This window comes from Pleuronectes platessa, chromosome 4 (genome assembly GCF_947347685.1).
Source record: "Pleuronectes platessa chromosome 4, fPlePla1.1, whole genome shotgun sequence".
Taxonomy (NCBI): domain Eukaryota; kingdom Metazoa; phylum Chordata; class Actinopteri; order Pleuronectiformes; family Pleuronectidae; genus Pleuronectes; species Pleuronectes platessa.
Window position 1 is genome coordinate 26498642 of NC_070629.1, and position 23031 is coordinate 26521672.

A 23031-nucleotide genomic window follows, 5' to 3' on the forward strand; every position below is an offset into this window, starting at 1 on the left:
TCACATGAAACTGAGAAATCAAATCCATGCAGCATGGACGTGAAAACAGTTTGATATGTTCATTTGACTGGTTTTAATAAGCATACCTGTGTTTTGACAGTTTTCTGGTGGAAATCAGTCTAATCTGGCAAATGTTTATTTTGATTTTAATTGCAAATTGAATCATAAATGCATTTCAAAGGCCTTTCAACTTTATTTTATACATTTTAACATCTCAAGCCTCTATTTAGTTTAGTTAATTAGTTAGCACAGTAGCTGTGTGGGGAGCTGGAGTGTTTTACTGCTGCAGCAACACTGTGCCGTCTTAATGAAGAGGCCTGTTTATAAATAGAAGCTCGGGTATGTTAATCTCCTCTGGAATAAAGGATCTGCTGGCCTTGGCAGGATGGAGGCCAGAGAAACCGCCAGGTAAACAAAAAAACATCTTTGTTTCATGTCAGACATTGATTAAACTTTCCCCTCTCTTCTCCCTCTCTCTCTTCCTCTTCCTCTTCTTCTTCTCCTCCTTCTTCTTCTTCTTCTTCTCTCCGTCTCTCAGTGCATGCCAGGCTACGTGGGGACCAACTGCTCCGACGAGATCAATGAGTGCTTCTCCCAGCCGTGCCAGAACGGGGGCACCTGCATTGACCTGATCAATACCTACAAATGCTCCTGTCCCCGCGGAACCCAAGGTCAGCGGACCCCACGCACACGCCTCCGCACCTCCTCTTCCTCCTCCTCCTCTCCCTCCTCGTCTCCACGCTTCATTAATTAGGGCTTAGCAGCAAACTCCTCCTCCCGTCTTCCCCTCCATCCCTCCCTCTACTTGTCAAATACGCCATCGATTTCTCCCTGGCAGACATGAAGGGAGTGTGTGTTGTAGGTCAGACTGAAGTGCGCTGTGAGGAGTTGGGTGGATCCCAAAAATGAGCCAACACGGTTCTGGAGTTTTTTATAATCGAGACTGTCTGAGTCTTTGACATGAAATCCACCATGAAATTGGTCTTTTTTCTTTTAAAATGTATTTTAAAAACACATCTGAACTTTTCAACCCTAAAACCATGTAATCCCCCCCCCCCACCCCCTCCCCCCCTCTCTTATTCTTCTTTTGACCCTAAAGTGTGTTGCATTACAGAAGCAGGGCACACGTATTCAGTTTAATCTGATTTTGTATTTCTGTGTTTTTATTTCTGCACAATTCAGCCTTTCCATTCTCTTTAAACTTTATTTAACTGGGAATTTAATACAATGGATGAGTTGTAAGTCAAAACAAATCATTTCTTATTAGAATATCCATATTTTGACAGGGCTGGGATCAGTTTAAACCAAATTCCAGCTGGATTTTATGTCTCTCTACACTGCAGTTTATAGTAAAGAAGATTATCTTGTAAACAAAGGGAGGAGAAACTAATAAATGTGGATAAAATGGGTAAAAAATACAAATAAACTATGGATTATCTGCCATAATCCCTTTTATTTAACTATGGAGTGTTTTATTGTAATATAGGGTAATAAAATCTAACATTCAATAATGTTTCAAATTAAGAATAACAAGAATCTAAGGAAAAAATGTAAATCTGCAGTAAAACAGAGACAAATCAAGTTATGTAAGAGACAAATGTATGAATTTTAAATATTGAAAAATTGACTTTATGTTCATGGGTTCGGGGCTTTTGATTGACATTCATATAGAAGATGATTTAGTGAAGTAGGTCAAGAGAAAATGTTTATTCCACGAACAACAGATGACCTGACATCTCCAACTAAACGTTGCCAAACCACATGACGGTAAAACTTTGCCTTTGCACCAACTAAAGACTCGTCCCTTGTCCCTCCTTCCTTCCTCCACCTCAGGCGTGCACTGTGAGATCAACATGGACGACTGCAACCCGTTCACCGACCCCGTCACCAAGGAGCCCAAGTGCTTCAACAAGGGCAAGTGCGTGGACCGGGTCGGGGGCTACCACTGCATCTGCTCCCTGGGCTACGTGGGGGAGCGCTGCGAGGGGGACGTCAACGAGTGTCTGTCCAACCCGTGTGACCCGCGGGGGACGCACAGCTGCATCCAGCTCACCAACAACTACCGCTGCGACTGTCGCACCGGCTACACGGGTAAGAGAGCCGGGGGTCAGAGGAGGAGGGCGTGTGTTCACGTGTGCTTCCAGTTAACTTCAGTCCATGTTATAGTGCCGGGGAAACTCTGGACCTCTTTTCTTTTTACTTAATGAGGTTAATTGAGATTTTTCAATTTGTATCCCTAGGTTTTTTTTTTGTTCTAGTGATGCTTATGGCCTGTTAACATCTGCAAATACAGATGTTGCTGTTTTGAGCAGCTTTAAATCACCACAGATGCATTTACATTTCGTGTTGCTTACAGCCAGCGTACACACGTATACCTACTCTTACTCTACCCTTTGCAATATTGGTTTACAGTCTACATATATTAAACAATATATCATATAGTAAAGTATGTAAAAGGCGTTTGATGTGCCTTTTAAAATCAAGTAAATCAAAAACAGGAAATGTGTGGATGTTTTTTTTTATTTTAAATAATATTATTTGTGTGTGGCTCCTCTGTAGGTCAGCGCTGTGACACGGTGTTCGATGGCTGTAAGGGGAAACCTTGTCGTAACGGAGGGACCTGTGCTGTCGCCAGTAACACACCACACGGCTTCATCTGCAAATGTCCTCCTGTGAGCAACCACACACACACACACACACAGACACACACACACACACACACACACAAACACAGATCTTTGTGACTTCTTAAGACATTGCAGGCTAATAAATGAATCATTCATTGCCTCTAACTGAGTGCTACACATCCTAACCCCTGACCTCTAACCCGACCTCCCGTTAGGGCTTCACCGGCTCCACGTGCGAGTACGACGCCCAGGCCTGCGGCAGCCTCCACTGTCGCAATGGAGGCACCTGCATCTCCGGCCACCAGAGCCCCAAGTGTCTGTGCACCCCGACGTTCACCGGGCCCGAGTGCCAGTATCCCACCGACAGCCCCTGTAACTCCAACCCCTGCTACAACGGCGGCACGTGCGAGTACACCTCCGAGGCGCCGTACTACCACTGCGTCTGCCCCACGGACTTCAACGGCCTCCGCTGCCACATCCTGGACTACAGCTTCCCGGGCGGCTTCGGCCACGACATCCCGCCGCCCTCCGAGGTGGAGGTGGAGTGCGGGATCCCGCAGTGCAAGGAGCACAAGCACAACAGCTTCTGCGACGTGCTCTGCAACAACCACGAGTGCGGCTGGGACAACGGCGACTGCTCGCTCAACTTCAACGACCCGTGGAAGAACTGCTCGGCCTCGCTGCAGTGCTGGCGCTACTTCAACAACGGGGTGTGCGACTCGCAGTGTGATAACGCCGGCTGCCTGTACGACGGGTTCGACTGCCAGAATCTGGAAGGTCAATGCAAGTGAGTGACCTTCGATGGAAATGGATTTAGAGCATCTTCTTTTATACACTGGCGATAGCAGATAAACGCAGATCGTAAAAAGTCATTTTGTGTTTGACAGATTTAGATTTTCTTGACACATTTTCTCGAAAATGTCAGGATTGCATTTTCCTAATCCAGGATTTTTATCCAGAAATTGGATTGCTCAACATATTGTTTTACACTAAACCAACAGTTTCATTACGGAAGCAGCACAGGACACAAACACATTTATGTCTCAGTGTCTGTCCTTCTGTCTCATTCTTCTAAACACAATATCTGGCCTACAAAAGATATTTTTGGCCTCATGAATGTGTTGTTTCAAATCTGCTTTTAAGGAATTCCTTCAAATCTTAACCAGTTGTCACATGGAATCAAAAATGAAGTGATTGGCTCTCTGTGGTCAAAGGTCAAAGGTCATATTGACCTCATATGAGTCTGTGTAGACTAAACCTGCACTGAGGCCGAACACTGACATTCACACTTAGAAAAACCTGCTCAGTTTCATTACAAAAGCTGGACACCATTGTAATTGTGTCTTTTTCTTAAACACTTCACATTATGATCCTCATGTTCAACATTACAACACCCCTAACCTCTGCTCCCCCCCCCCCCCAGCCCTCTCTATGACCAGTACTGTAAGGACCACTATGCCGACGGCCACTGTGACCAGGGCTGCAACAACGCTGAGTGTGAGTGGGACGGCCTGGACTGCGCCAACAACATGCCGGAGAAGCTGGCGGTGGGCCAGCTGGTGGTGGTGGTCCACATCGCGCCCGAGCTGCTCCTCAGCAACTCCTCCGCCTTCCTGCGCGAGCTGAGCCGCGTGCTCCGGACCAACGTGGTGCTCCGGAAGGACGGCAAGGGCGAGGTGATGGTGTATCCGTACTACGGGAACGAACACGAGCTGAGGAAGTACAACGTGAAGCGCTCGGTGGACTCGTGGTCCGAGGCTCCCGCCAAGGTGCTGGACGTGGTGAAGAGGAGCCTGTACCATGCTGCAGGAGGGAGCAGGAGGATGAGGAGGGAGCTGGATCACTTGCAGATTAAAGGGTGAGGAGGAGTTTTCAAAATGTTGCCTGCACTGACATTTCTTGATTCTTTTCCTTGGTTGTTTGCTTATAATGACGCGCTGTCTCTGTGCTGCACTTTAGTTCCATCGTGCACCTGGAGGTGGATAACCGTCAGTGCTTCCAGCAATCCACTGAGTGCTTCCAGAGCACCAACGATGCTGCAGCCTTCCTCGGGGCTCTGGCCTCCAGCGGGAAACTGGACGTCCCCTACAGCATCAAAGCTGTTTACAGTGAGTGCACTTCATACAAGTCTGATACATTTAAAGAAAAGCTCTTTTCAATTCTGCTGGACTGTTTTTTTTTAAATGCATTTGTTTGTGCTCATCTCTGAAAATCAAGCATCAGACAGACTCCTGAAACTTTTAATTTTAATCTCCTGAAAGAATTAATTTGAACGGAAGTCTGTGGAGATTATTTTTTTCTAGTCAGCAATTCCCAATAGACCAAAGCCAACAATTGATTCAACCAAATTCAATGATCCCAGTGACATTCCTTGTATGAACTGCATAATAAATATATTCTATTAAGATTCAGTTCAACATAAACCTTCTTGCTGCTGGAAGCACAAAATGAGTTTCAACCTACTGCTGATATTCTTCCTAACAAATTAATTATTTACTTCTGGTTGAGTAAAGTTTGCTAAAAAACTACATTATGTTGCCTTTTAAGATCAGATGTAATAAAATGAAATCCTTTATTAGTCCCAAAAAGGAGAAATCTTCCATTAAAAAAATTTAAGATTGGAAACATCTGTAAAAAAAGGTATTTAATAAGTAAGTCATAAATAAATAATGATCTGCATGTTATAGAAACCTAAGCAAATCTAGAGATATCCGAAATCATAACAGAAATATAAAAATACCCATAATATGTACAACCCTTAACAGGAGTGCACATAGAAAGATATTGGAATTGTTTAAATTTGGATTTATTTAAAGTGTACATGTCTGTCAGAATTCTGGTTTGAGAGAAATATCAGGACTTGAGTTTAACTGTGATGGCACCAAATTTTGATTTTGTAACTGTCGCAGGAATATTTGATCCTCCTATTTCAAAATATCCCTGATTTTAAGGATAACATCTTCAGTGGGAATGAATTGACGTGGTGCCACAGACGAGGAAGTTTGAGAGAACACAACAAAACCAGAGAACGTCAACGTCCTCATCCTCTAAACAGCTTTTGCAACCACAATAATTTTACTCGAATACACAACTCTAACTAGTTCAAAGAGTCTGGTCATTGATTTTCATTTGAGAATAAACCAAAGGCGTCTTGTTCTGGTAGGAGAAAAAAAAAAACAACAGCCAGAAATGAAGAATAAAACCCAACTGAATGTTTTTCAGTCTGATCAGTTGTGATTTAGAATCAATTTTCTGTGAATCAGCTGAAACGTTGCTGTGGTTCATTAAAGGCCTCGTTTTTCACGGTGACACGTTCGTGCTCATACACGAGTGGATGAGACACGTGCACTGTTCACGCTCAAACTCAAAGTGTCAGCTGCGCCCTCTGGTCGGGGTCCTAACCCTGCCGCTCTTTGATTGTGTATTTGTTATGCAGCAGTGAACAAATGCAATTGTGAATCTCATGGCCTAAACAATCAATCCTTCCCTGGTTGTGTAAATCCACTGGCTTCGGGCTCCAAAATGGTTAATTGCTGCAAATCAACTCCACCGATCCCCTCCTCACACCGAGCAACGCTCTGTCTCCGTCTTTCTCAGACATGTACACGTTTACGTCCGCAGATAACACACTCACGCACGTGCACACGCTCGCACACTTCATCCCACAGTGTGAGGGGCTGCTGCAACCTTCACCTCGCTGAATGTAATACCAGGACTTAATGCATCTCTGAGGGTTTAGGTTGGGGGAGTTTATCATTTCAAAATCGTTAGTGGAAAAAAAGAAGAAAAAAAAGAGAAGGGGAAAAATTGATCGGGAGTGTGCTAGAAGTTGGGAGTCTTTGTTATCTCGAAGATCCTAATAAATCCTTCGTCTTTACAGCTTAAAGCGCGTGCAGTAATTTGAAGTTCATTAATCCCCCTCCTTTTTTTTCTCTTAAAGAAGAAATGGTAAAGTTGTCTCCTGGTACCCTAGGTTGAAAAGGGAGAGAGGAGGTGGTGCTGGTGTTCTCCTTTTCCCCTCTTTCTTTTTTTATCACGCCCCATCCCTGTTTTTTTTTTTTTCTTTTCTGAAAAGTGGTTAGCAATTCTGATTATTACTGAATAGGTAGTGGAAGCTAGGTTTACCAGCGGTGAGGACCGGCAGGCAGTCAGTTTGTGGAGCTTCCTGCTGGTTGCGGTGTGTTTTTCGGGGAGCGGGAGCCGCGGGGGCGTAGAAGAGCCGGGACTCGCTCTGCTCCGGCACTCGGGCTGATCCCGGGCGTCCACGTCTTTTCCCTCGTGACCATGTTGTCCCTGTTCCTACCAGGCGACGTGGACCAAAAGCTCTCACCGAACCTCTACCCCATCTACCTGGTCCTGGGCGGCGTCGGGATACTGGCCTTCCTCGGAGTCGGGATGGTGGCTGCCCGAAAGCGGCGCCATGAGCACGGGCGCCTCTGGCTCCCCGAGGGCTTCAAGACCACAGAGACCAGCAAGAAGAAGAGACGTGAGCCTGTCGGAGAGGATTCAGTGGGATTAAAGTAAGTTTCGGTTTATTCAGCGGTGGGTTGCACCTGTTTCTGTGCGGGTCGGGCGAAGGGCTGGTTCTGAAGGACAAAACGGGTCCAACTGGTGATCAGTCAAAAATTTGGGAAAAGGAGGGTGTTGCCCGGATCATTAAGGATAATGATATCAAGGTTCTCATTAATTGACTTGTTGGGGCAGAGGGGTGGGGTGTGGATTCAATCAATGCTTTTGTTTTTCGGCATTGCTGCACCATTAGCGGCGGGGGGCTGGGATGAGATGGAGGCTGTAGAGAACGAGGATCTTTACTGGGTTTTGCTGCTTCTTCACAGGCCACTGAAAAACACTTCGGACATTTCGCTCATGGATGACGCCCAGACGGACTGGGGCGAGGACGAGCCGTCGGATCCAAAGCGCTTCAGGGTGAGGAGACAGAAACACAAACTGAGATTTTAAAGATTTAATTTATAGTAAATTTTATGCCACTTAAAACCTATTCCTAAATTATTCTTTTTTAAATACTCAGGAAATACAGATTTTTTCCTATATGGGATTTAAAAAATACTTTATTTTGAATTATCTATTTTCCAGATTTTTTTTTTTTTTTACATAAAAACAAAATTGAATTCTACTGTGCTTTGATTTAAACTCTGCTGTTCAGCTCCAGAGTTCTAACCCTCTGTTGTCCCCGTTCCAGCAGTTTGACGAGCAGGCGATCCTGGAGGTGGACGACCAGACGGACCACCGCCAGTGGACCCAGCAGCACCTGGACGCCGCTGACCTGCGAGTCCCCTCCATCGCTCCCACACCCCCTCAGGGCGAGATCGAGAACGACTGCATGGACGTCAATGTCCGGGGACCAGGTGGGAAGAAGGCTTTGCATATTACATATATATTAAGGAAATCAAAGGGAATTCTGTGCTTGTGGATGTGGATCTAATTTAGATCAAATTCTCCTATTTTTTTTTACAAAGAATAATATTATTTCCACACAAGCATGATTGTTAATTAAAATTGATTTAGATTAAATTGAATTAAATCAGTGTAATTTGTGACTTTCTCAAGAAGGTTTAATGTAAAATTATTTATAAATTTGCTTTATTTTTGTTTAATTACTTGCTTGTTTTTGGAAACAAATTAATTTCTTCTCTTCAAACCTTTAAAAAAAAAAAAATTGTGAAATAATTTGAGATGGAAACTCCCTGATATTAATTTATATGCCAGAGCTTGTGATATTGATCAAGGGGTGAAAGTTTTTCAGTAAACATTTCTAGTTGTGTGTGTGTGTGTGTGTATATGTGTGTGTGTGTAGATTGATTCACTCCTTTTCTAAGGGAACCTTGCACGTTTCTTGTGTGTTCAATGTGTGTGTGTGTGTGTGTGTGCGTGCATGGGTGTGTGTGTAATCGCGCATGTAGGAGTTGCTAAAGCCCCATGTCCTCAGGGTAAAGGATCTTCTTCAAAGCAGCCGACTGGAAGCCAGGCGCCTGGGGGAAAACACTCATTCCTGATCAGATTAATCATTTGACCAGTAATGGGCCTCTGTGTTTTTTCTTCTTCTCCACATTACAAAACCCAATGAAGGCATCAAATGCAAAAACCTAATTTTGTAATAAGTGCCAAATTCCCTGAACAAAAGCTATGAACAATCAAAGTAGCGGGGTTAAGAACTTGAGAGCACACTTTCCCCCCCCCCCGCCGGGGATCGATGCACTTGAATCGACCAAATCTGTGAGATCTGGGGCTTGGGATCCTTTTGAAGAGGAGAAAACGAATCCGAGGCGGCTGACAGGGCTGCCTCTCACAGTTAGATATGAATGTTTGGGTTTTGCAGCAGCCTAGCTTTAACAAGCCCCGGCCTCTATCCCCCCAGCTTCGCTTTCCCTCAGAAGCCTCTCCTGTGCCGGGGGCCTTGATCAGAATCCATGATCGAAAGGAGAGCTGCGATGATTCAACCCAGGCAAAAGTGTCAGATCCACATTCGATTTGTTTGTTGCCTTGTTTTGATCTGGCGGATGCTTTGAAGTGCAGGCTCTTCTCTTCTTGTAGCAGCTCGCCGGCTCGGTGCTGACCACGCAGTCCGTCACCTCTTCTCAAATCCCCCTCTCCTCCCTCTCCTCCAGATGGATTCACGCCCCTGATGATCGCCTCCTGCAGCGGGGGAGGTTTAGAAACCGGCAACAGCGAGGAAGAGGAGGACGCCTCCGCCAACGTGATCAACGACTTCATCTACCAAGGTGCTGCCCTCCACAATCAGACCGACCGTACGGGTGAGACCGCTCTTCACCTGGCCGCCCGCTACGCCCGGTCCGACGCCGCCAAGCGCCTCCTGGAGGCCAGCGCCGACGCCAACATCCAGGACAACATGGGCAGGACGCCTCTGCACGCTGCTGTGGCTGCTGACGCCCAAGGGGTTTTCCAGGTGAGCTCTCAAGTGCCAAATTTATTACATACATTTAAACATACAATTTTTATTCTGTATTTCTGTGTCGTGCCAATGTATTTGTTTCATCCCTTTTGGGGATTACAAGACGCTCCTAATTTACCAAAAAGTACATCATCTTCTTCTTTGTATTACAACTACAAAACATGTGGAGAAAAGAAAGAGCAGATTCACACAAAACAAGAAGAAAAATCAAAGCAGAACTTTTCGGTTTTTTTTTTTATAAATAAGTATTTTCCTCTTCTCCCAGGCTTCCTACAGATAACTGGCTAATTTATGTTTCATACATAAACAGACAACTATTTGTGCTTTATCGATATTTAACAAGTCTTATAAATCTTGCCGTTCAAAACTGTTTCCCAGGTGGTATAGTTGATGTATTTAACTGAGATTAAAACAGAATAGGTCAATTACAACAGTTTTATTTAAAAAATACCAAACGTTGGGTGTTTCCAGCTCCTCAGATGCCACGACTTGCTGATGATTTGTTTTATGGTTCTGTTAATTGTGTCTTAGATTGTTTGTAGTAAAGGTAAATAGTAAAGGCTTGTGAAATTGTGATTCTCCTATTTTGATTGTTTTCTGAGAATTTGTGGACTAAGCAGTGAAGGTGTTAATCCACAGGAAGTTGGTAGTTAAATCCCCAATAAATTACAGCTGTCAAATAATCGATAAACTATCAGAAACCAGCCTGACCAGAGGTTAAACTTACTTCAATTTAATCCCAGTGTACTTCGTCCATTTAATGTTTGAAATCCTTGAAATTTCCATTGGATAATATTAAGATTAAATGTAATTATTGTGTGTCTCTAGATTCTGATAAGGAACCGCGCCACAGACTTGGATTCCCGTATGCACGACGGCACCACCCCCCTGATCTTGGCGGCCCGGCTGGCGGTGGAGGGGATGGTGGAGGAGCTCATCAACTGCCACGCTGACGTCAATGCAATCGATGATTTCGGTAAAGGACCTAAAACTCTTAGAAAATGTATTAGTCCTGAAAAACAGCCTCAAATGAAGATTCGATAACCTTGTTTTTTCTTGTTGTCTTCTCAGGTAAATCCGCTCTACACTGGGCTGCAGCTGTAAACAACATTGAAGCTGCTATTGTGCTTCTTAAAAACGGTGCCAACAAGGACATGCAGAACAACAAGGTGTGAAAACTATCTAACTCTTCTTCCTCTTTGTGCTGTAAAACGACTTCTTTCTGAAACATTATAACCGTGTGCATGTGAGAATCTCTTAACGTGTGGATTCCCTTTCTCTCTGCCTCAGGAGGAAACACCTCTGTTCCTGGCTGCCAGGGAGGGAAGCTACGAGACTGCCAAGGTCTTACTGGACCACTTCGCCAACAGGGAAATAACTGACCACATGGACCGGCTGCCCAGAGACATTGCACAGGAGAGAATGCATCACGACATCGTGCATCTGATGGACGAGTACAACCTGGTACGAAGTCCTCCCATGCATGTAGGGTCTCTCAGCAACACTTTGTCGCCCCCTCTTTGCTCGCCCAACGGTTACCTGGGCGGCATGAAGCAGCAACAGTCTCATGGTCAAGGCAAGAAGGCTCGCAAGCCCAGCACCAAGGGCATCGGCTGCAAGGACGGCAAAGACATGAAGGCGAAGAAGAAGATTTCCCAGGATGGGAAGTCCGGGAACCTCCTGGACAGCTCGGCTGTTCTGTCACCAGTTGACTCGTTGGAGTCTCCTCACGGCTATGTTTCTGACGTGGCCTCACCGCCCATGATGACCTCACCTTTCCAGCAGTCGCCATCTGTATCCCTGAACCATCTGCAGGGTATGTCTGACCCTCACCTGCCTGTAAACCACATGGTGATGCCAAACAAGCAGGAGCTGGCTCGCATGCAGTTTGACCCGCTTCCTCCACGTCTCACCCATCTGCCCGTGTCTGGCTCCGGTGGCCAGGGCGCCATGAACGGCCAGTGTGATTGGCTGTCCAGGATGCACGGCGCCATGAGCCAGCAAGGCCAGTTCAACCCTATGAGGGGAGGTCCTCACCAGGGTGGCCAACATGGGATGATGACCGCCCTCCACAATGGCCACACCGCCACCAGCCTTTCTCAGATGATGACCTACCAGGGGATCCAGGGCACCAGACTGGCTCCGCAGCCCCTCATCATGCAGCAGCAGGCTCAGCAGATGCAGCAGATGCAGAACCTGCAGCAGCTCCAGCAGCAGCAACAACAGCAGCAGCAGCAGCAGCAGCAGAACATCCAGCTGCAGCATCAAAACTCAAACAGCGCCAACAGCCAGAGCTTCATCGGTGGTGAGCTGAGTTCTCCGGAGCTCCAGCAGGGCACCGGCAGCTCCAGCATGCCCATCCACACCATCCTGCCACAGGAAACCCAGATCATGCCCTCCGCCATCAACCAGTCAATGGCCAGCACCCAGTTCCTCACCCCACCCTCCCAGCACAGTTATTCAGGCCCCATGGACAACACCCCGAACCATCAGGTCCAGGTGCCGGACCACCCCTTTCTAACGCCCTCCCCCGGCTCCCCCGATCAGTGGTCCAGTTCCTCACCTCATTCCAACCTGTCCGACTGGTCCGAGGGCATCTCGAGTCCACCGACGAGCATGCAGTCTCAGATTGGACATATACCCGAACAGTTCAAATAAAGAGCATGCGTCTTTCTGCCCAGAAGAGCTGCTCTCTATTTTTTTATACAAAAAAAGGCACTCTGTGAAAAAAAAATGAGAAAAAGGGCAAAGTTGTAAACAAGATTAAATAGGACTTTTTTTGATATGCTTTCATACTAACAGCAACTCCTGCTTTTCATCCATTCTTTTTATTTATTAATGTCTTATTTTATTTATACACATTGCCTGCTTACAGAAATTTCGGGGATCCATGGTGTTGGGTTTGTACGCAGGACGGAGACGGTCTTTAAGAGACTCTTTTCTTGTAGTGCTTTTTTTTTCTGCAGTGAAGTCGCAGCATACACACTGGGTATTTATTTCCTCGAGGACTTTTAGTCTTTGCCTTTTCGTTTCATATGATTTCTCAGTCTTTGTTTATATGGATTTTTTTGTATAATCTTGTTTATAATGAAAATTGTGATTAAGGGGCATTTTATAGAGCACATTTTATGTTTCAGTGTTATTTCAATTTGTGGTTAAATGTGGGAAATCGTCTAGTCAGCAGGTGGAGAAAGTTAGCGGAGGATATGTCCTGTGTTTCATGCGCAAGTCCTTTTCCCCTTTTAAGATATTATGTGATTCTTAGTTACACTCTAGAGTTGTGTACATTTCCAGAATCGGTGGAACAGCGTTGCGTTGTGCCTCTAGATTTGATTGCATTCATACGTAGAGATGTGGTGGAGATGTGAAACGGTGTACAGTATACAGCCATCTTGGAGATTGGCAGTGAAGACAGGCTTGAGTATCTGCTGGTCCTGTGGTGTTGGAGAACTGGCCGGTTGGCCACAGTGTATGTTGATTTGCAGAGGGAGAAGGAAACTTCATTTTCCCCCGTCCCTCCGATTAGTTTGAGCCTATGGCTGTGTTCACCCTTTTGTAAATATGTTCCCGTGTAAGCAAGATTTTGTTTAAGAAATCTGATGTCTTAAGCATGCAATTTTGATCGGTCTCGCACCAGTCAACAGCCTCTAAAATATCAAACAGAACAGAATATATATATTTTGTATTTTACTGTCCCTTATGCATAAATAAATTGGAATTATATACAAATAGATACAATATATTGTTAGGCGACATTTTTCTCATAAAAAAGAAAAAAACATAATAAATATTGAGGTTTTATAAACTGATATTTATTTACTGTTCTGTAACACAAAAATCCACTGAGGCATCCATCTGTGTATGTTATGAAATGTTTTTGTTACACTTCAGTAAAATGGGGAAAAGAAAGTTTGTTGGATAAGTTCTCAGTTGTGTTCTCAAGTATCATTTGGAAATTGTTCTGATTTAAACAAAAAAAACATATGGTTGTAGTGAAATTGTAATATCTGCAATATGTTTCCTTCCTCTCAAAGTTATGATTTGCAAGAAATGTATTTTATCTTTTCATTTTCTATCTGTAAAAATGTTCCTTGTTATAATAAAGGGCACGTGTGTGTCTTAAACGCAAAAGAACCGTCTTGTTTCCTTTAAATTGTGATAAAGGCCTGTAAAGGGTAATATTTCATGTTTGATTGTATTTATCTTTAAAGAAAATTAAAGATTACTAACACAATCATAGATCCTGTATAATAGTCACAGTATTATCTTCTGTAATACTTTCTCCCCAATATAAAGTAACACCTCATTTTTGCAGTCGCTGATTGGCCGATTATTATTTTACCTAGTGTGTCTCCATCTAGTGGTGCAAAATTGTATGTACTTTTAAATCCACTGCAATTTGTAAATTTTGAAACAAATCTCAACTATTTACCTTCTATGGGGACAAATAAGCTACCACACCCAAGTTACTGTTTTCAACGGGTAGAATCTTTCTATGATTATGTTTGAATACCATCTGGCCCCAGGTTAGTTATGAGATGATTTATATAAACACCTAAACACGATTTTAGAACAAAGGACAAGATATTTGAAGGTTTACTGCATTTATTAGGTGGTCAACCACCAGTTGATGTTTGCAGATGTCAGCATGATTTTTTGACGAGCCTTGTGCTTCACGACATTGTGACTTACAAAAGAAAGACATTCTTAATTAATCAATAATGTAACTCATTCATTAAATGATGTGATCTACACATTCTTATGACAAGTTAAGAATCAAATTAATAAACAAAAGATACAAAATGGTCCCCGCACAATAGAAGCAAGACATTTTAGCTTTGACAATAATTTATTTGATTGGTTGGTGAGTTATTTGGTTTTTAAATTGTATAATGAGAAATATTGATTTGAAATTGATCTTTAATGGGAACAATGGAGAATTGTTGGCCCTTTTGGTTTAGAAATTGTTCGAAAAATTCATTATGCAATTATGTGAAATTTTCTCATCACTGCAGCTCTCGATGATATTAATAATGTAGAGACAACAAAGTGCAGTTGTGGGGTTTTAACACAAAATCTGATTCATAACTCTTTGCAAAACTATCTATTGTTAATTATTTGATTTAATTTCAACCACATTTCAACCACATACTTACAACTGTACATACAACGTAAAAAACAACAGTAGATTTCCAATGAAAACGTTAAAAAAATGATGTGATATAGATCATTTTACAATTTATTGTATATTTTGGATTATATATCAAAAACTAATGTATCACATATTTATTCACGATGTTTACTGTTGTATAATAATATTTTGTGGGATAATCACGGATTATTTGTTGCATTTTAATCTGTTTGTGTCATTTCCACTGGATTTTGACTTGACAGCAACAAAGAGAAAGACTACGACTCCCATGATGCACCGCTGTGGCAGCAAGTTGAAGTTCAAAGTTCAGCCGCTACAGTGGAAACAGGCTGCTCGCTGGCTGGACCGCTCGCGTGTCAACACCGGGAAATAAACCGACTTTTCGGACACAGCAACCGGCGGCCCCCGCACCGACGCCCCGCAGAGGAACCCGGACATGTCCCCCCGCTGACCGGCGGCCGCTCTCGCTCTGCTGTCGGCGCACTGACACAACAGACGACTAGCTAGCTGGGTGCTAACCGCTAGCACGCTTAGCTTGCCAGGAGCACATAGCAACTGCGGCTTGCTAACGTCACCGCCGCCGCCGCCACCACCGGGACCCCGGTCGTGTTTACCGCCGCTATGTTCGTCCAGGAGGAGAAGATATTCGCCGGGAAGGTGCTGAAGATCCACATCTGCACCATGGACGGCGCGGAGTGGCTGGAGGAGGTGACGGAGGACACCACCGTGGACAAACTGAAGGAGAAGTGCTTGAAACATGTAGGTGCACCAGGGTTGTTGTTTGTGTGTGTGTGTGTGTGTGTGTTTGTGTCGTGTCTCTCCCCCCCCCCCCCCCCCCCCCCCCCCCCGTTTATGTCCTGTCACCAGCAGTCCACCGTGTCCTCTGTAAAGTGCCACTGGGTTTGTATTTATAGTAACTGGGTAGACTCTGCTATTTATAATTTAGCAGATTGCCCCCCCCCCCCCCCCCCTTTCAGGCTAGCTGCGGCTAACGCTACACACTTTACCCCCTTTACTGTCCAGAGAGCCTGGCTATTATTACACGAGCCCGTCTCTCCTCTCCTTCTATGGCCCAGGGCATCATCCTGCAAAGTGCTGCTCTAATGTGTGTTTCGCATGACAACATGGGACAACACACAGATCCGATAACACGTTGTGTGACACCGCAACGCGTGAGGATGTGAGTTGAAAGTGAATATCACAGTGCGGACTTTTGTCAACAGAGTGTTGACTGATGTTGCTCGTGGAGTCATCCTCTGCCACTGCACTTTATAACATTTGTTTATCAAATGTTGTCACTTTACTACTGAAGACGAGCTGTCATGTGACAATTATCGATATTGGCTAATAAATATATACATCTTTACTTTTGTCCAAATATGAAGTTATTAAGTATTCTTCAAATAATTGTTATCAAACATCAGATAACAATAAAAACATAATTCCCCAGGGTCTCAGATGAAGCTTGCAAATGTGTTTTTCCCATATAAATTGTCACTTTAGAGCTGCAGTGAGTCATCAATTAACTGATTAAATGGATATTCATTCAATCAATCACGTGGATTAATCATTAATTGCAAAAATGTCCAAACTAAAATGTCCTCAACCTCAGATTATAATTTTTTTCTGTTTTAAAACATTGTAAACTGTATAATATTTGCGTGTTAGTTGGAGGAAACCAGACATTTAAAGGCAAGGCAGCATCTTGGACTCGCAGAGACTGTGATGGATTACATTTTTTTTAACTGTTTGTCTAGCTTACTATTTTACAGACCAAACGGTAAATGTGTTTAAGTGTTTTGTTCTTGATATATGACTAAACAGATTTAAGGATTATCTAAATTGTTACAGATTGAATGTCTGAGCTGATTTGTTGTTCTTGTTTTGTAGTATGTACACGGAAGTCTAGAAGACCCCAAAACGCTTACCCACCACAAACTTATTCATGCTGCTACAGAAAGAGTTCTCACAGACACTAAAACAGTCGCTGATGAAAATCTCAAAGATAGAGGTAAGTAAAGCCCAGTTTGATAGGTTTTGTAATTATGTAAATAGCAACTTAAACTGTTTTCCGTGAACTGAGCATGTTAAACATCTATCTTGCAGACGTTTTGCTGCTCATAAAGAAAAGACCCCCACCGACTGCTCCAAAGATGGCAGAAGTTAGTTCAGATGAAAAGGTGAGTTTTCTACAACTTTCTGAAGAAGATATAAAGTGTTTCCTTATCATGTTTCAAATTCTGGCCTCAGAAAACCGGTATCTTATTTGCCCTGTTACTTTTTAACTTTCATTTCACAGAAGAAACAAGATAACAAAGCTCCGGACAAAGATGCTATTCTTAAAGCCACCGGCAACCTCTCCACCCGCCACACTGACCGCACTGTTACCCAGCACAATATCAGAGACGTGAGAAGCTCAATATCATTAACTTATATTGTGATTAAGACTTTTAGTTGCAGTTAGTAGTTAGTAATGATTTCTGACGTGTTTCTGTTCTTGTTTTGTTCCAGTTTCAGACAGAGCTCAGAAAAATCTTGGTTTCTCTCATTGAAGTCGCCCAGAAGCTTCTTGCCTTGAACCCTGATGCTGTTGAACTCTTCAAAAAGGCAAACGGTGAGCCACACAATCCCGTAAAACTCTTTCCAAGCATTTGTGTTTTTTAATATTAACCATCAAAGTCTGTGCAGGGAAGCTCATATAGAGGGTTTTTCGGATCCTGAGAGTTCCCGTGTATTTCTCAGCCTGAGTAGCTGTCCTCTAATGTGTCAGTGTTTGTGTGTCTTGTAGCGATGTTGGATGAAGATGAAGAGGATCGGGTGGATGAAACGGCGCTTCAGCAGCTAACTGAGATGGGTTTCCCTGAGAGCAGGGCCATCAAATCTCTCAGACTAAACCAGTGAGGCTGTACTTGTTTACTACATTCATACTGCCATGTTCTAGTTTTAAAATACATCACTGTTACTATATTTATGCTTGTCATCCACACTACTCTGGAGTTTTGCACGTTTAGAAAACACTGTTCCATTTCAACTAGAAAACGCTGCGACTGTGTTGTAGTATGCACAGGCATGCAGTCACCTGTATTTGCTTCCTGATTGGTTCTTATCAGTCACTCGGCTGTCATGGAGAAAAACAGTTCCACCTTGTCATTGGTACAAGAAAATAAATCCCTTGTCTCACTTTTCTCATTCCCAGTATTTTCTGTAAGTAAGCAACCAGCTGCAGAATAGACAAATCTGCTTCCTGCTGACACAGGCACATGCCCAGTGTACGTGAATGATCACTAATAATCACTATATGATCACTAACGCTTGTGTGAACCCAAGTTAGTGTTTTAGTTTTAAATCAAAAACATATTAGTATGGATGTAGCTTAAATCCTCACAACTCAACACTCAGCATTGTTATTACAATTTATATTGTTTAAACTTGGATGGACTAAAGTCATCTGTTCTGGAGACGCGTTATTCTTTTTCTTTCTCTCACCTGAATCTTCCCTTCTGCAGCATGTCAGTGACCCAGGCCATGGAGTGGCTGATTGAACATGTAGATGACCCCTCTATAGACACCCCACTACCAGCCCAGGACTCATCTGGGTCAGCAGGAGCCACGACAGGAGCCACGGCAGGAGCCACGGCAGGAGCCACGGCAGGAGCCACGGCAGGAGCCACGGGAGGAGCCACGGCAGGAGCCACGGCAGGAGCCACGGCAGGAGCCACGGCAGGAGCCACGGCAGGAGCCACGGCAGGAGCCACGGCAGGAGCCACAACAGGCCCCTCAACCGCAGCCGCAACCTCACTCTCCGCATTAGTCTCCGCATCAGCCCTTGCATCAGCGTCCGCATCTTCCTCCGCCTCCGCTTCAGCCTGTGGTCCCAACCTTCTCCGCAGCCTCTCCGGCCAGTCGAGCACAGAGGAGAGTGGCAGGCAGGACGAGCTCACGGAGATCTTCAAGAGGATCCGCAGGAAACGGGAGTTCAGACCGGACTCAAGAGTGAGTGGCTCTATCCTGTCGAAGCTTTCATTCAGAAATTTGACTTTGACTTACTTCTCCTAAACTCATCTCAGCACTCACACCTGATATGTTGAAGAAAGGGTTATATTTACACACATTATACAGACTGTTTTGCCAATGTGGTTGATGTGTCTATAAACACTTAATCTTTCCTTAACTGTGTATACATCTCTGCAAATTGTACAGACAGGTCAGGACTCCTTTTTTCTGCACAATGTAGAATTTGTTTTACCAGGTGTGATAACATTATATTTAAACCTGCATCATCAGTATTACGTGCTGGTTTCAAATGTTTCATTTATAACCTTGTGGTGTTCAGAGTCTTCTCTCTATAATTTAGGGTTTCCCCAGTAACGCTGCTACAGATTATCTCCAAAAATAGAAAAGTGATTAATATCCCATCTTCCGACATAAGGCTTCCACAGATGTTAATTTATCTACCATAGCTGCCGACAGAGAGGTTCTAACTCTTCTTTGGGTTCTTCTGCTGAGCACAAAAAAGCTTTTTGTACCCGAGACACATGCTGGGCTGCATAGGACTTTGTTAATTAGACGGATCATGCAAACCTTTTATTTGTTTCTGCAGGCTGTCATTGCATTGATGGAGATGGGCTTTGATGAGAAGGAGGTGGTTGATGCTCTGAGAGTCAATAACAACCAACAGGATGCTGCGGTACGTTTACACATCCCTGACTGTGAATGTGTGATGTAAAAAAGAGTTGACTTAATGATTTCACATTCTCGTTTGTTTAATTAACAAGCTCTAATGCGATTTACACAGGTGGTGTTTGGCCCCATGCTGCATATATCCCTTAAACAATTCCCAAACTTCCTGTGCTTGGTTTAACAGTAATGATCCAAATGAACTGCCGTGTTATGGTATGAAAATAAAAGCTAAAGATATCACTGTTTTTCAAAAAGCAGACTGAGAATTCTTGCTGTTTTCCCTCCTGCAGTGCGAGTGGCTATTGGGAGACAGGAAACCTTCTCCAGAGGATCTAGACAAAGGCATCGACACCAACAGCCCACTGTTCCAAGCCATCCTGGAGAATCCAGTGGTCCAGCTGGGTCTAACCAATCCCAAGACTCTGCTCGGTACAGTCTAGTCCAATTTAACATAAATTAATATAACTGACGTGAAATCTGAGGTCTGCTTCACAACCCCAGTTTGGAGTTATGACATATAGATCAAGAAGCGTAAACATGAATTAATTTGGACTGACAGTTACATATACATTCACAGGCTGCTGGTTTTTGTGAAGTATATTTGTCACTAATGTGTCTCGTGTTTTTTGTGCAGCGTTTGAAGACATGCTGGAGAATCCTCTCAACAGCACCCAGTGGATGAACGACCCTGAGACTGGTCCCGTCATGCTCCAAATATCCAGAATCTTCCAAACACTCAATCGCACATAGAGCCTTTTGGTGACCCCTTTGTGTGACTGTGGCAGCTTGTGTGTGTGTGTGTGTTTGACCATATTGGGATACGTGTGTGGGTGTGTGTGTGGAAGTGTGTGCATCTCAGTAGAGACACATGTATTGTTTTTTTGCCTTGATAAACACAAAGCTGGAGGAGTCAGAGTATGAATAAAAATGTTATATATATAAATATAACTATTTATAACAGTACAGTAAAAACATATACAAAACAAATGTTAACATAAACATTATTATTACTGTAATAATAAAAGAATTGCGATTTACTATGTTTTTACATTTTAATGAGAACAATTTATAAATAAGACAGACATGATTTATTTTATATAATTTCTCCTTGTGCAAAATGACATCAGAAATCAATTTGTTTACGGTTCATTTGTATGTTCTGCAATATTTAAATATCAATTTACAGGTTTGTCTGTCTGTTTTAAATTGTTACATTTCACCAGAGGGGAATGTTTGGAAGAATTTTATGTCACGGTCATGTTTTGTTTTATCTCCCCCTTCTTTGTCTTGCTCTCATCAAAAGAAATGCTTCTGTTCGAGAGGCTGATTGTCCGAGCTGCAGCGTTACCTCTCTCTCTCCGTTCACGCCTGTGAGGTCACTGCAGCTCGACTGTGTAAAGAGAACAACTTGTCCTCGGAGCTTCTTCGAGAATATTTATTTGACTTTCTGGCCCTTTAGAGGAAAAGCTGTTCACTAAACTGTCCGTGTCTTAGTCATGTTTTTACAAGAAAACGAAATATATATATATATAATAGGCTTGTGTGTTTTATTGTCGATGTGCTCTTGAATGTCATGTTATCATGTTGCGTTCATTTAGCACCTGTTGACGTCTGTGAATATCACTGCAGCACCGAGAAGTTACAGAAGCGGATTTTTTTGTGTGTGTTATGTCTCAAAAGGCTGTAGTGGGATGCTGAATGAAACTAAACCTTATCAAAGGGGGTTTGTCTTTTTAATCTTTAATCCGAATTTTGAGGATTTGCACGCTCACACCGGAGAAGCAAGCGTCTACGACAAGCAACCAATGTCGGGTCTTCTGATTTACTGGGTTTTTCTGTTCTCTCTTGAGAGCAATGAACATTTATGCTGTCAAACCAAACCGTCACTATATAACCTGCCTTGGCATTAGATGTATCCTTTGAAAATACCCCAATATTTCTGTGCAATAGCGAGGACTCATGTTGATCTGTAAAGAAATATATTTGATTTTAAGGGAGTGTGCACTGCAATGAGGTGTTATAAAATATCAGCCTTTTTGCATCAACACTTAAAATCCCCATAGCTACATCGAGGTGAACTTGGCTTCTCCTCACTGTACAGGGGAGTTTAAAAAACAACATGGAGGACGGTGTGTTTTGCCAAGGTTTTGAGTGTTTTAATTGTATATTTAAAAATGTGTTGTTGATGTGACTTTCTGCTCAGGGAGGCTGAGATTGTTTTTCTAAACCTGTCGTTACGGCAAACCTCTGCTCACCCCCCTTCTAGTTTGACATCTGACAATGGCTTTAACTAATCCGCCTAGAACTTTGCTTATGAATGAGAGCACCACGGAAAAATGGTTTTGTAAATGCAATATTTGAAAGATATTTAAATGTTGTCGAGAGAAGTGTTTGTTTGAACTGTGTATTATTACATCGTTTATATCGGAGCCAAACTAGTTACTTGTTTTTGTGTTTATTTATAATACTTTTAGCAAAACCTCGAAGCTTATCTACAAATGTGAACAAATTAAATGGTTCAAATTTTGTTTTTACAAACCATTATAAAACTCACAGGTCACAGTGTGATTTCAAGTTGTGTTTGAATGGAGGGTGACGTCCCCATAAGTCTCTGGAAGCATACAAATAATAATGGAGTTTTCATTTACCGCTCTTTTTTTTCCAGGAGCGTGGTCATTCTGTCTGAAAGTAGAATTTATTGTCACATTCAAATTTGTGATACTTAGATCTGCTCTTGTCCTGCATTTGTGCTGTGTGTGTTAGCTTTACTGCTTTGAGAGGGCGTTTACTCTAACCACAATGAGGGTGGGATTTGTTCAAGTGCATGAAATCCACCCAAGCCACAAAATATCTGAGTGCAAGCACACAGTTGTAGTTCTAGCACAGCAGTTCCAATCCTGGCAGGGGTTATTTGAGTGTGAGCGCTTGGTTTTGAGTGCAAGCATTACAAAATTTGATCATGAAATCTATCAGTCCAGCTCTCAAACTGAAAAAGACACGCTCTTGAATAAAGACAGGGATCAATAAACCCTGGGAGATTGCACGAGTTTTACAAAAACGCAGGCGTCAACAGGAACCGAAAAGAACATTTGGTTGAACTACTTATTGGATCAATGAAGAGTGGTCGGAGTCACAGGTTATTGTTTTCACTCAGCTTTCATGCAGGACTGTCCCAGATCAACAACCTATGCAATATACTCTCACAGTCTGTTCATTCAAACAGCCGCGTGGCTACTGGCGTCCGAAACACTATCGCATTAAAGTTATTTTTTGTGGCTGTATTATTTGGATTCTGTGTGGTTTTTCGGTGACAAAGGCCGGGGCAGTAACCAGTAACCACTGCTATAACAGGTGGTTATCACAGTAACCAAAGTTAGATGGGGGGGGTAAGTCTACAGAGAGGGAGTAATGTATTTACATTACATTTTATATTCACATGCGTTTTAAGAATGAAGTTGAAATGTTGAGAGTAAATTCCAAGATTTAAAGATTTTTTTTAACACTTCTGTATGTTAGAGAATCCAACCACACTTCAATATGCATTTTTATTTATTTATTTATATGCCAATGGCAAACAAATCATCACACGTTGTCGCTCATTCAGCCTCACATATGGACAGACTCAAACAGTGAAATGTTGT

General features: G+C 43.2%; 2 protein-coding genes across 4 annotated transcripts in view; both read left to right on the plus strand.

Moving 5' to 3' along the window:
- Positions 1-13686, plus strand: part of LOC128437831 (neurogenic locus notch homolog protein 1) — a 42192-nt gene extending 28506 nt beyond the window's left edge. Inside the window, exons 22-34 of one of the 2 annotated variants that reach the window (XM_053420112.1) lie at positions 539-671; positions 1834-2091; positions 2560-2672; positions 2843-3414; positions 4051-4485; positions 4587-4735; positions 6934-7147; positions 7463-7553; positions 7828-7993; positions 9254-9552; positions 10387-10534; positions 10630-10727; positions 10849-13686. In XM_053420112.1, the coding sequence (XP_053276087.1) occupies positions 539-671; positions 1834-2091; positions 2560-2672; positions 2843-3414; positions 4051-4485; positions 4587-4735; positions 6934-7147; positions 7463-7553; positions 7828-7993; positions 9254-9552; positions 10387-10534; positions 10630-10727; positions 10849-12216 (4044 nt within the window). In that variant the 3' untranslated portion in view covers positions 12217-13686. The remainder of the gene's footprint in view (positions 1-538; positions 672-1833; positions 2092-2559; positions 2673-2842; positions 3415-4050; positions 4486-4586; positions 4736-6933; positions 7148-7462; positions 7554-7827; positions 7994-9253; positions 9553-10386; positions 10535-10629; positions 10728-10848) is intronic. The other variant, XM_053420113.1, reaches the window with a different exon arrangement.
- Positions 13687-15231: 1545 nt separating this feature from the next.
- On the plus strand, positions 15232-22671 carry ubac1 (UBA domain containing 1). 2 transcript variants are annotated; one of them, XM_053420176.1, is made up of 11 exons: positions 15232-15469; positions 16601-16721; positions 16817-16890; positions 17010-17117; positions 17222-17324; positions 17499-17607; positions 18217-18339; positions 18556-18703; positions 19311-19397; positions 19681-19819; positions 20025-22671. In XM_053420176.1, the coding sequence occupies exons 1-11, from the start codon at positions 15332-15334 to the stop codon at positions 20138-20140; spliced, it is 1266 nt and encodes a 421-aa protein (XP_053276151.1). In that variant the 5' UTR covers positions 15232-15331; the 3' UTR covers positions 20141-22671. The 2 variants fall into 2 exon arrangements, with proteins under 2 accessions (XP_053276151.1, XP_053276152.1); XM_053420177.1 differs by having other exon boundaries at positions 15233-15469; positions 18217-18365; positions 18585-18703.
- Positions 22672-23031: the final 360 nt, after the last annotated feature.

Bases quoted from the DNA above. Each gene is read 5' to 3' on its own strand.
- ubac1 (XM_053420176.1), top strand. From the start codon at position 15,332: ATGTTCGTCCAGGAGGAGAAGATATTCGCCGGGAAGGTGCTGAAGATC. The intron at 17,608-18,216 runs GTGAGGCTGTAC...TCCCTTCTGCAG, and splicing joins AAATCTCTCAGACTAAACCA to CATGTCAGTGACCCAGGCCA. The intron at 19,398-19,680 runs GTACGTTTACAC...TCCCTCCTGCAG, and splicing joins ACAACCAACAGGATGCTGCG to TGCGAGTGGCTATTGGGAGA.